At 40.9% G+C, this 13,908-nt stretch overlaps 1 protein-coding gene across 2 annotated transcripts in view; it reads left to right on the top strand.

Moving 5' to 3' along the window:
* SHROOM4 (shroom family member 4) overlaps window positions 1-13,908 on the top strand; it is a 273,467-nt gene that overhangs the window by 248,012 nt on the left and 11,547 nt on the right. For both annotated transcript variants that reach the window (XM_038587454.1, XM_038587455.1), the window contains one exon: window positions 10,516-11,313. In XM_038587454.1, coding sequence (XP_038443382.1) covers window positions 10,516-11,313 — 798 coding nt within the window. The remainder of the gene's footprint in view (window positions 1-10,515; window positions 11,314-13,908) is intronic.

Genomic DNA, 13,908 nt, shown 5'->3' with positions numbered 1-13,908 from the left:
TATCAAAACCATATGAGAGAGGGTTGAAAAAAGGCAAACAGTGAAATTTTTTTAAAAAAGAGTTTCTAGGAATAGATTCAAGCTATTCCAAGAATATAGAGCACACTGGAAGCATCCCTGAACTGGGGAAAGCAATCACTCTTTCTTTAATAGATGTTGGAAATTTAGGTATCAATTTAGAGAATAGTTAACTTAGATCCATAGCACATACAATGCTCTGTAGAAACTTCCAGGAAGCAGACAGTGGAGTAGCATATTTGTTCCAACTATGAATGGAAGATAAATTTGTTTCTGTTAAATGGAGGATATCATTAGAGACAAGATGGATGATTTTAAAAATACAAAAAGTTTTTTGGGGTAGTACTTTGTAAAATAAAATATAATGAGCAAGGGCAGCCTGGGTGGCTCGGCAGTTTAGCGCCGTCTTCAGCCCAGGGCCTGATCCTGGAGACCCGGGATTGAGTCCTATGTCATGCTGCCTGCATGGAGCCTGCTTCTCCCTCTGCCTGTGTCTCTGCCTCTCTCTCTCTGTGTATGTTTCTCATGAATAAATAAATAAAATCTTAAAAATATATATAATAAGCTAAACAACAGAATGAGGAAAATGTGGTCAGCATCATTGATAACAGCTGACTGTCCAAAAACTATAAAGAATGGATATAGGTATAGAAGGTCAGCTTTCAGATTCAGCTTCATAAAAGGGCAAGGAAACTAAGCAGGCAATTTACACTGGAGAAACTCAAGGCAGTGAAATCACTGCCTGGAAAAGTACATTCTCACTAGCAATTAAAGAAATGCAAACAAAAACAACTTCTACATGTCACAACTGCTTATTAAACTATCAACAATTAATGGAAATGATAAACAGAACCCATAAAACCCTATCTTGACAAGGCTGTGAGGAAACCGTTTCTGGGAGCAGTATAAATTGGTTCAATTTTCCTGGAGAACAACCTAGAAATATGCAACAAGAGTTAGAAAACTGTTCAGACCCACTGACCCAGCAGACGCCCAAAGAAATAGCCTTTAAAACAAGGAAAATAGTATTTGCTTAAAGATGTTCATAGTAGTGCTATTTGTAATCATGGAAAAGATTTACCAATCAAATATATCATCATGATGGAACAGAATATAGCTATTAACAATGACAGGTATACAAATACTGGGTCTTGCAAAGAAATGAGTATTTTTAATTAATATTAACCAAAAAGGCTAAATCCTAAATCACATGTTGAATCTGATAGTAGCCACACACAAAGAAAATCCAGAAAGGCAGCTAGTAAGCTATAAATAGCTGGGGTTGAATACACATGGTATTTGGGGGGTACATGTCAAGTTGCTGGAATTTATAATAAAAAAGAAAATCTAAAGAAGAAGATTGATTGGTTTGATTTAGGCCTATGAAGTTAAAGATCAAAGGCTTTGGAAAAATCCCCATACTAATGATAGACAGTATTACTTACCAGACATGCTTGATCTCACTGTTATCTAGCATTTGGTTTGCTAGAATTCTCTATCAACCAGCCCTTCTGCATATTTAAGTCTGAGAGCTTTGATATTTCTGAAAGTGTATGTCACCAGACTTTTGCAAATTTCCAAATTTGTCACTAACACTGCAACACAGAACCTCCCACTCCCACCATAAACATTGTACAGCCTAGCTCAGAAGCATCACTTTCTTAAGACCTTTCCATCACTTCTATCGCCAGCACTATCTTGCAGATAGTTTGCACTTCAGTGCCATTATTCATAAAGAAGCACATTTTCTCTCTGCCATGGTTACTGCATCTGTGTACCTTGACATCAGAGACCCCTCAAGCCATGTTGAAATGGCAGTGCCAAGTGGTTGACAAGGCCTTTGCTAGGTGCCTTGTCCTATAAACCAGTACTATGATACCTTGGAAGTCAAATTCATACCCTTTGCAAAATGACCAGTTACTACATTTTGTGGATCTTTAGGGTTACTCCCAAAGGTTTAAAATCTTAAGCCTTACATACATGCATCCCAGAGAATAATTGAGCAACCAGAATGCCTTTTAAACTGTCCATGATAGAATTGTGTTCTTCATAACTTTGGTATTAAGTCTTTCCTATTGTATTCTAGATTTTTAAAAGTCAGTACATTAACATCAGGTATACATGAGGACTCAAATAGACAAGTCCTCTCTTTCCCTGACCTGTCTGTTGCTTAACCATGGTGGGGCACCAAATTTCCTTGAATAACATCAGGATTCCCAGAACTTTTTGGACCAGTATTCCCATTATTTTATTTTGTAAATCTTTATCCTAGTTGTCACCTGTTAATTAAGTGAATTTTGTTTTGAGAAGTTTTTTTAATGGCTTTATACCTCTTTAAGATATCCCAATGAGTTGGGAACCTTGTAGGTAATGACTGTTTAGAGCAATAGATCCCAGAGTGTGATCCCAGATCAGCAGTACCATCATCATCCGGGAAATTGTTAGAAATTAAAATTCCCCACCTTGCCCCAGACCTACTAAATCAGAAATTCTGGGGATGGGCTCCAGAAACCTGTTTTAATTAGCCCTCCGGGTGATTCTTATGCATGCCAAAGTTTCATTACCTCTGGATATCAGAGAATAGAGCCTTAATGAGCTTGGCCAGCCTGATCCTCAGCTGAATTATTCTTGTATCAGACCCCTCAGGTCCCCTGACAATGTATTGTTTGCTCCTAAAATGTTTTCTTACTAAATCTCTTGAGAAGGTTATCAGAATGCTGAAGAGGCAGCATGTTGCGTGGGCAAAAGTGGGGGCATGGAAGTCAGATGGACCTTAACTGTAACTTCTGGCCACTGTTCCCTTTGTGTTCACCCAATTAACCACTCCGAGCCTCATTTCTAACATGGCCAAGAGAATACCCATGCCAGAAGATTGCAGACCTAAATGAAAGTGGGTCTGTCAACTGTCCAGCCCCATGCTTGATGCATGATGGACTCTCCATAAACAAGACAGATTGCTCTCATCCCCTTACTGCCATGTCCATGGCACCATGTGAAATCCAGAGGAATAATAGGAAGACCTTCTTGGAAATTCCAAGTTGGGGCCATTGGAGAGGGGGAGCTAGGCTTTAGCTCCAGGACAGCCACAAGAAAGCAAAAACTTCTCTGTTCTCTTTGCACCAGCCTCCTGGGGGCTGTGGAAGGTTCAGTGCGAGTCTTACCACTTGCATTTGTAATTGCCAGACTAATTGTTCCTTACTTGAAGTTCTGTGGGCCCAGGGGCAGAGAAGGGTGGCAATAACAATCCCTCTGGGCCTTCCTCCCCTCCCTGTGTAAGCCTCCTTGTGTCTCACTTCCTGGATCTTGCAAATATTTCCTTCAGCAAAAACCTGGGAGTGGCTATTTCTCTTGGAGCAGTCTTATCTTTTGGCTGCTGAGGAAAGGGAAAGGGGAGAGGGGCTGGCCCTGTGTACCCTTGCTGCTGAGATCCTGGAATACCAAGCTATTGTGGTGAGTTTAAAAACAAAACTTCCAAAAAAGAAAACTTCAGAAAGACTGGGGAGGAGGTAGGAGGAGATTTTTCAGTCTCTGCTAATATTAGTTTTCATTCTTGATCACTATTAGGCCAAAAGGGGGGGGGATTTTTTTAACAAAAGGGGAAAATCTGTTCATCAGAAGAAAAGATAACCTGTGCCAAGAGGAAAAGAGAGGAACAGCCCAGGACTTGGCAAGCAGTTTGCTTTTGTTTTTGAGATGTAGTCTCCTTGCTGGTGTCAACAAAGCCCTTTCTTACACTTAGCTTTCATGCTTCCACATAAAGAGCTAATGTCTCTGTGGGCATGTGGGGATGACTGCAGTGCGAGTACCTTTTGCTTCCCCCTAAGAGTCCTTGCTCCAGGGGGATTGTCCCTTGGAGTTGGAATAAGGCAAGTTTGTCTGGACATTGCTGCTTCTTACTGGTTAGGAAAATGATTTAACTGCTCCCCCTTTTTTTCTAAAAGATTTTATTTATTTTATTTATTTATTTGAAAGATAAAGAGAGAGTAAGAGAAGCAGAGGGAGAGAGAAGCAGATGCCCCACTGGGCAGGGAGCCCGATATGGGACTCCATCCCAGGACTCCAGAATCATGACCTAAGCTGAAGGCAGATGATTAACCAACTGAGCCACTCAGGTGTCCCTGATTTACCCCTATCAGGCCTCACAATTCTTACCCGCCAACTGACAATAATGGCACTGACTTTGATGGGTTGATGTGAACATTAATAGAAATACCTACACGAAAGTACATGAAGCAGTACCTAACACACACTAGAAGTAAGAAACCATAGCCCTTTTCCCTTAACAAAACTCCCTGTCCTTCACTCCACTCCACATGGTCCCAAGGCAGAGACCCAAGCATGCAGACAGCTTGAGCCCTTGGAAAATAGGAATACTAGAGAGGCCACTATCCTTTGTTTGAGCCTGACAACTTCAGTGGAAGCCTTCTATTCACCCGTTTGCTCCAGCTGTACTGCCCAGAAGGAAGGAGCTGTGTCACTTTTGTTCCCCTTTGATCTTGTCACCTTGCACAGTATAGTATTCAACAGCTGTGTGGAAGGACACACAACGACCCAGCCTATACCATGAAAGGTACTCCTTTCCCTTTGCAGAGTCATGCCCACTTCTGCTCCCCCAATGTAAGTGACTCTACAAGGGCTCAGGCTGGCCCTGCACAAGCCATGGAAGTGGAGAGGGGGGAGTGGTTTTTAAAGGATTAGGATTAACACAGAGAATAACAATTTCCAGGTTGCCTTGCCAGAGCCCAGGGGCCCCAGGAAAGGTTACAGTGCCACGAAAAAGGACACCAGATGTCTAGGAGAGCATGTTTGTCTCTTCCAACTGATTCTGGAGTTGGCTACCTGTAGGTAAATTCTGTAAGGGTAACATAAGTGCTTAGTTATGTTAGTACCTGAACAAGACAACTTCGAATATCTAATCCTATTGATTTTCACACTGATCTGAAACCTAAACTTGCCTTTTATTATCTGTCCCTTTTTTAAAAAAAATTTATTTATTTATTCATGAGAGACACAGAGACATAGGCAGAGGGAGAAGCAGGCTCCATGCAGGAAGCCCAATGTGGGACTCGATCCCAGGTCTCCAGGATCACTCCCTGGGCTGAAGGCAGGCACCAAACCACTGAGCCACCCAGGGATCCCCTTATCTGTCCGTTTTGAGTAGATGAGAACAGTGAGTAAATGAGCCCAGAGTTAAAATCCTTGGTTAGCTCAGGCCTCCTAGCTAGGCAGGCATGTGGCTGAGCTGAGACCTAAGATCTCCTGCTTTCTTGGCTATTGAGCAGGGCTGAACAGTAACCAGGGAGACAGTGCAGTCCAACTCCTTTGGTGAGAACAAGGAACAAAGCCGAAGCACACGGCAGTGAAGGTTGTACACTGTGCAACTGCCATAACCATATGCAGTGGCCCTGAGTAAGGGACTCTGTCCTAATAATAAATATAGTCTGTCATTATTAATCACCTCCCATGTACCCAGCATCATTGCTAGGTCCCTTTTAGATAGTTAATCCTCACAGCAGCTTTGTAGATAAATATTTTACGGAAACTGAGATAAATTAAATACTATGTGCAAGGTCATGCAGTTTTTTGTGTTATAGAGCCAGATTTTAAATTTTTACTGGAATTCAGACCCAAGTTTTTCTGACACTGTGTTCTTTCCATTATGCTCTTCTTGCCTTGCCTTTCCTGTGCTCTGGCAAAGGAAAAAGAAAGAATGGTAAATTTAAGTACTATTCTGTGGCGGGACTCACCATCCTACAGGACATCGGCCCAGCTGGGGCCTTTGGAGACGCTGACACCACCTGCATTTCCTTAAGAGCTAGATTGGAGATGAGGGTGGAGAAGGGGGGTGGAGAGAGGCAGGGAAAGAAGGTGGGAAGGTGTTTGGCAAGGGGTGGAAGACATGCTGTATAGATTGGAAACCAATCCGACTGGGCCAAAGAACTCTGCTCCCCCAAACCTCCATCCCAAGCCACAGCACTCCCATCGTTTTCACCCCGGACCCTGGTTTCTGTAATATGGCCACTTGTAGTAGAATCCCTTGAGGGCAGTTGCAGATTCCCAGGCCCTGCCGCAGAGGTGCTGAATCCCAATTTCGGGGGTGGGGGGCAGGGCCTAGAAATTTGCATTTTCAATGACCTCTCCGGGTAATTTCGATCAAGAGCCACTTTGATTAAGAACAACACTCCCAGACCAGTGATTTCTGACTTTTTTGGGTCATGCACCCTCTTTAGGAAGAATTTTTTGAATGTGCACTTTCAATATATGTTGGTAGTTTATTAATAAATTCTTTATATGTGATAATGTCCTAATATTTATGTTTTTCCTTTTTATAATTTTATTTATGTTTTTAAATGCAAAAAAATGGTGAGACTTTTCCATTAGTATTCTTAGATGAGACTGGTTTCTAGTTTTCCTCTATATATGTTCTAGTTGTTGGGTTTTGGTATCGACATTATGCAGGATTCTTTTCTTCTCCCTCAGTAGATTCTAGAGTCTAGGAAGTGTGAATAGCATTGAGGTTGTCTGATCCTTGGAAGTTGGTAGAATTCACAGAAGACAGCGTGAGTGTGCTATCTTTTTTGTCAAATGTATCAACATTGTTTCCTATAGTAACAGATGGGTTTTGATATTCCTGTTCTTCTGCAATTGGTTTTGGTAATTTTTGTTTTCCTGGAAAACCATTCTAAGCTTTCAAATGTGTTTTCATAGAGTAGAACAAAGTATTCTCTTACTCTTTTCATTTACTCCATAACTGTGGTTATTTCTCCATTTCTAATTTTGTGCATTTGGGATTTTTAATTAGATTAGCAAATGGTTTATCTTTTTTATTGTTTTATATTTTTTTGAAGAAGTAACTTTTGGCTTTAATTATTAATTCTACCATTTGTTTTCTAGTGTATTAATTTCTGCAATTAGTTTTCTTTCTGCTTTGCTTAGGTCTGTTTCTGTGGCTCTTTTCTTGACTTCTTTTGTTCAATGCTTAATTCATTGATTTTAATTTGTTCTTATGTATTAATATAAAAGCGTTGGAGGCTACAGATTCTCCTTTGACCACTGCTTTTGTCAGTCATATTCTCTAGCTTCTGATATTTCATTGTTTTTTTTTTTTAGGTATTCTACAATTTCAGGTCAGATCTCTTCGTTGACTAGAGTGGAGGATATTTTTCCCTTTTATTTTCTATGTGCTAAAAGCTTTTGTCTTTCATTTTTGTTACTAATTTCTAATGTTGTTATGTAGTGATTAGGTACCATAGTCTGTACTTCTTTCACTTTTTGTCCTAATAGAGAGTCAATTTAAAAAGGGTTCAATGGGCCCTTGAAAATGGAGAAATATAATGTTCCCATTATCTTAGTTTTGACTGTCATATCTGTCATCAGCTGAAAAAGCCTCATATTTTATTGCTCCCCTTTTCTACCTTTCTATTTCCTATGGCTTTTGCATTATGAATTTTGGTGCTATGTTGTTTGATAAAGATTTAGGATTGTTAGAGCTTAATTGCCTTGTTTGTTAATTTTTGCCGTTAACTCAACTTTGTTATGATATGAATATCATGGCTGTTGGGTTTTTTTTTCATTTTTGGCATGTGTTCATTTATTTTATTATTTTCTAGAAGTATATTTGATACACAACATTACATTAGCTTCAAGTGTACAGCATAGTCACTTGAGAAGTCTATACATTATGCTATGCTCACAAATGTAACTGGAAGCCTGTATCTCCCACTCCCCTTCACCCATTTTTCATTCCCTCCCACTGCCCTGCACCCTTCTGGCTACCATCAGATAGTTTCCTGTATTTATGGGTCTGTTCCTGCTTTTTGTTTATTTATTTTGTTTTTTAGGTCCCACGTATGAGTGAGATCATATGGTATTTGTCTTTCTCTATCTGACTTATTTCACTTAGCATAATACCCTCTAAGTCTAGCTGTACTGTGGCAAATGGCAAGATCTCATCCTTTCTATGGCTGAGTAATATTCCTGTGTGTGTGTGTACATGTGCCTTTTTTTTTTATCCATTCATCTTCTTTATCCATTCATCTGTTATTGACACTTGGGATGCTTCCATATCTTGGTTCTTTTAAATAATGCTGCAGTGAACATAAAGGTGCGTATATCTTTTCAAATTAGTGTTTTCATTTTTGTTGGGTATATAGCCAGTGGAACTATTGTATCATATGATATTTCTATTCATTAATTAATTTATTAAATAAATATTTATTAAATGCCTACTGTGTGCCAGACATTAGGTACTAGATAAATGAAACACCTGAGATCCCTGCCCTCATGGAGTTTACATTTTAGTTAGAGAGTGGAGCACGAAATAAACAAGTAAAAGTAGGTATGTGATGTAATATTAGGCAGGGATACATGTTCTGAGAAAGAACAAAATAGGAAAAGGATTGTTAAGGATAAGTCATCTCTATTTTAGATAAGGTGGTCAGGAAAGTTCTCTGCCTGATAGCATTTGTCATCCTTTTACTTTCCACTCACCGCCTTGTTTTCTTTTTTAAAAATTTAAATCCAATTAGCCAGCATATAGTACAGCACATGGTACATCATTAATTTCAGATGTAGTGTTCAATAACTCATCAGTTGTGTAATAAGTACTAGGTGTTTGTTTGTTTCCTGATGTATAAAATGCCAGGCAGAACACTTTGAACACAAAGAGTTGTTCTAATCTAAAGGAACTATAGGTGGGCGAAGGCCCAAATGAGAAGGGAGTGTGGATATGTGGAAGGGAATTTCTGATACATGCAAGTGATGAGCTAGCCATGATGGGGACTGAAGATGAGCCAAGTGAAGGAGATTTTGTTCTTCATTCTATCTGAGCTTGGCTACCATTATGTGTATCATTATTTCTTAAAGAAATATTCTCAGTCTTCAGTATGACTATTGAATGGGTATTCTGTCTGATGATTTAATTGAACTGCTGGAATTTCCTGTCACTAGGCAGTACTTAGAATGATGCTGATTGCTCACAGGCTACAGCAGGAAACCCAAAGCAGATCTTTGGGTTTGAGGGCTTAACTCTTTATTCTCTGAGACTAAAGAGATGTCCTTTGGCTTTGGTCACTATTATATAGAAGTTTGACTTTTTATGCATATTTTATACATATTTAAATAAACCTGGACTTGTCTCTTTGGATATTCTTTTTGAACTCTATTGCTTATAAGATGAGAATCTCATTTTGCCTCACAAGTGATAGTCTTTTTAATCTCCTGATAGTCTTTTTCTTCTAAACATATAATATATATACATGTATATGCATATAACACATACATTGAAATACACACACACACACCCTTAACTATTGAATCTGGAATTTATCTTAGTATATAATAGATGGTATACTCCAAATATCACTGCTCTGCAGTTATCTCAAAATTTTTTAGTTTTTTATTTTTTATTTTTTTTCAAAAAATTTTTTAAAAATTGTTCTTTATCTCCTTATTATGGAAGGTGAATTATATATGATGTTTTTATAGATAATTTGATATGTTTCTGGAGTTTTCATTCTGCTTTATTAATCAGTAACACACTGTTTTAATTGTAATTGCTTTATAATATACCTAATCCCTTACTCCTATTTCTTCTGTAGCAAAATATTTTTAATATAACATCTTACTTTATTTTGCCAGTTAATTGAAAAATGCCATAGTTAAAAATTCCTGTTGAGAATTCTGACTAGAATTGCTTTAGAAGGAGGTATTTTAAGCCCCAAATTGTAGATATTTGGGGATTGCCTGCTTGATATTTTTTGGTACAACTATAAAAACATGGACAGAAAGCATGTCAGATCCACGATACAGCTTGCATCTGGAGAGGCATCAGGGGAATAGAAGTGAGGAGTGAAACAGGGTATTATGTATATCTTTTAAAAAAATCATCAAGCATAAGATGGCAGTGTAGTAAAATATGCTAATCCTAGGCAGTAGGTGAGAACATGAATAATTATTATAGCAATCTCTGTATGTTTCTAAATATTTAAAATCTTTCCTGATTAGAAACAAAGCAAACAAAAACAATTTAACAGGATAGCTGAACTTGTAGGCCCCAGTACACAGCACATTCAATCTGAGTGCCAGAGTACGGTAGTGTGTGTATCCAAACTTTGGAGCTAGACTGTCCAGGTTAGATCCTAGTTCTACCACTCACTAGCTTTATGACCCTGAGCAAGTTCCTTAACCTGTCTGTGCCTTAGTCTTCCTGGCTGTAAAATGGGGACACTAATGATAGCTACCTCCTCAGATCATTATGAGCATTAATTAACTTAAGATGACCTGGAAAGCACTTGAAACAATGCCTGGCATTTAGTGCATACTTATTAAGTGTTAGCTATCAATATTATATGTTAGTATTACTATTCTTATGATTACATTTACTGCGTATATTTGCTTTGTTTGGGGGCCATCTTGAGTTTTACAGAAATGACATTATCCAAAATATGGGGCCATCTGCAACTTGCTTTACACAGTCCTCATCTTGCTGTTTTACAGGGAAATGGCTCATCCCAAGGCTAGCCTTTCATGGGCAACCCCGTTCCACCCTTGCCTTGAGAACCCACCACTGGACTTGTCAAGCTACCGAGCGATCTCTTCCCTTGACCTCCTTGGAGACTTCAAGCACTCCTCGAAAAAAACAGACGAAACTTCTCTTTATGAGGAGGGGCGCTCCATGGCCTCTGTGCCTTACCCACTACGTAGCCGGGCCTTCTCAGAGAGCCATATCAACTTGGAGCCCCAGAGCTCCCGGGCCTGGGGGCAGCACAGGAGGGAGCTCTTCACCAAAGTTGATGAGACCCAGCCTGATCCTCTGGGAGCCAGGAAGAAGGCATTTCCTCCTCCTCGCCCTCCTCCTCCCAACTGGGAGAAGTACAGGCTCTTTCGTGCAGTCCAGCAGCAGCAACAACAGCAGCAGCAGCAGCAGCAGCAGCAAGAGGAAGAGGCAGAGGACGAAGAAGATGAAGAACAGGAAGAAAGGGGGGAGAAGGGGGGGGAGGAGGAGGAGCTGCCACCCCAGTATTTCAGTTCAGAAACCACTGGTATGAGTGCCCTCCATCCCGAAGAGGTCCTGGAGCAGCCACAACCCTTGGGCTTTGGTCATTTGGAGGCTCCAAGGCAGGGCCTGCCAAGCTTTCCGGCAGAGCAAGAGTCCTTTGATCTCCATCCTGGCAATTTCCTGCCTCCAATAAGGAGCCACTTGGGATCTCCACCAGAGAAGGCTCAGCACCCTGGCTATTATGGTACTGGTGGGCTTTGGAGGACATCCGAGAAGGAGACCACTGACTCCCCCAAGTAAGTGCTTATGAAAGAAAGGTCCCTGAAGGTCATGAGTTTGAATTGTACCTCCACCATTTACCTACCAGCTGTGTGGCCTTGACTCGGGGGATTAAACTGTCCCCAGCCTCATATTTTCCTCACCAAGAAAACAGGCACAGTGATCTCCATTCCACATGGTTGTTGTAAATGTGAAGATAATCTAGATGAAGTAGAGAGCCACATGTCTAGCTCATCATCAGTGCTCAGTAAATGGTACTTGCTGATGTTCTTCAATATCACTGTCAAAATACTATATTATTTCCCGGAAGACATTAAACCCTTGTTGCCTCATGGCATTTCCCCAAAGCCTGGTGCAGGTCCTTCTCTGCCTTTTTTGTTTGCTTGTTCTCTAGAACAAGAGGCCAACTCACAACCTGACCTGCTTCTGCTCCAGGACCTGCCTGGGCTTCTAAACTCTGCTCTAAGGTGGTCCTGCGAGGGGAGGTGGGCGCTTTATGCCCTGCTTGATCCTTATAACAGCTACAGGCACCCTTTCCCCCTTCCACTTTCTCCACCACCCGCACCGCTTCTTTCCCTGCCTCTTTGCATTTGCTTCTTCAGTGGGCAATAGGTGTAGTTGAGGGGGCGAGCTGCCTGGGCAGGAGGCCAGAGCAGGAGTGTAGTCTAGCCACAGGGCTGCTGGTGTGTGTCTACTTCACCGTGCCAGGGCTCATCAGCATGCCCTAGACTGCATGGTGGTTGTCCTCTTGGCTCCAAAGCAAAAAGAACTCTGGCCTCAGCCCTGGAGTTATCCTTCAGAGAGCTCAGCCCACACTGCTGGGGGAGGTGGTGGGGGAAGGCATCTATCCCATAAGTGCTTTCTTTAAATCCCTTCATAGAAGGAACTCGCCTGAGACTTGTTGCTATTAGAAGTACCTTGTTTGTGTGTCTTTTATGGACATGTAAATCCTTTACTGGGCCACCTGGAAGCAGTTGAAAAGTTCTCCAGCATGAGGTGCCACAGGCATAGCATGACAGGGCCTCACTCCTAGACAGCCTGAGAATCTCTTATCCAATCCCTGGCAGCTGCTTCTCAAGCTGTCCATCTAGCTGGGGAGCATTCTCATTGTCATTGGAAAACATTTTGTGCCAAGAGACTATGGCTGTTTACCTATTACCAGCAATGAGAAGGGAGAGTGACCTAGCATGTAGTAGGCACTAACGTTTAAGAAGAAAGAATGTATAGACAAATGGCTAAACATGTATTAAGCATTTGGTATGTGCCACACACTGCTAGTCATTTCATACCCACTATTTCATTGAACCTCCCAGCAGCCCCATGGGCCATTATGATTCCCATTTGACAGATGAGGAAACTACATACAGTGGGGGAAAATAAGGGACTAACTTGGAATTGCACAGCAAAGATTCCAAAGCCAGATCTGTGTGACAGTAAAACCTACACTTTATTCGCCATCCTAGGCAGCCCCTCTCAGAGAGATCTTGTTCTTGTATGAGAGCAAGGCCTTTACAAGACCTTTTTGCCCCCACAGGGCAGAGTGTCCCAGAGCTAGTGGTTACAGGCCTGACTTTCCCCTTTCAGCCTCCTATTCCTTCCTCCTTTTCTTAACCTCCATTCACCTTGGAGCTTTGGCCAGAGAGAAGAAAACTGCTATTGCTAGAGATCTTGTCACTCATTCCAGATATTTATTTATTTTTTAATGATGATTGGATGCAAGGAGAAACATCTGTTTGCACACAGCCCTAGGTTGTGGCTGCAGAAAATCAATTATAGATGCCTTTTGAATGATGTGGATTTAAGGAACAGTGTTATTCCCACCAAAGCTAATATTTTCTGCCTGCTTACTATTGTGCCAAACATTCATTGTTCTAAGCACTTTTGTGTGCTGATGGATTTCATCTTCACAACCAACCTGTGAAATAGATGTCATTAGTGTCCCACATCTTTTAGGTGACAGCAGTGTGGCACAGGGGGGCTAAAGTAACCTGCAGAAGATCACAGGTAGCCAGAACTCAGGCCATCTGGCTCACTGTGCCCATTACATCCTCCCAAGATCTTGGAGCTCCTCAAGATCCTATTCCAGAAAGCATAGGGTTCTAACCAGAAGGAAGTGGCTTTAAGATTTTGTAAGGGAGAAAGAAGCGCTAGGAGCAAGGAGATATATAATATTTTGAATGTAAAATGAAAAAAAAAAGACATCCTATTTTCAGCCAAATCAAATCAGAGCATCTCTATAACCCACACACTATTCAGTTACACATGCTGGGATACATATAGAAGCAGATTAGTGGAATTTTTCAAGTGTTGGTGAAGTCTCCTAACTCTGGTTCAAGTACAGGAATAGTTTGCCTTTTGAACTCTATGCTCTGCAGAAGGAATCTGATTTTTGCTTTGATACTCATTATCAAATGCAGATTATGTTGTCATAGAGCTCCTTAACTCCTGCCCTATTAGCAGAGATTATGAGGACAGTGGCCCTAGAACAGAGTGCCTAATATGACAACTATGATATGGTACAGGGCTGTGTCTGCTGAGATCTGAGTCTATAATTAGTATATATCTTTAAGATATACTTCCAGTTTTATTGAGATATAACTGACATACAGCCA

This window comes from Canis lupus, chromosome X (genome assembly GCF_011100685.1).
Source record: "Canis lupus familiaris isolate Mischka breed German Shepherd chromosome X, alternate assembly UU_Cfam_GSD_1.0, whole genome shotgun sequence".
Taxonomy (NCBI): Eukaryota; Metazoa; Chordata; class Mammalia; order Carnivora; family Canidae; genus Canis; species Canis lupus.
Note: the sequence above shows the minus strand (reverse complement) of the source record. Positions and strands in the feature narration are given on the sequence as shown.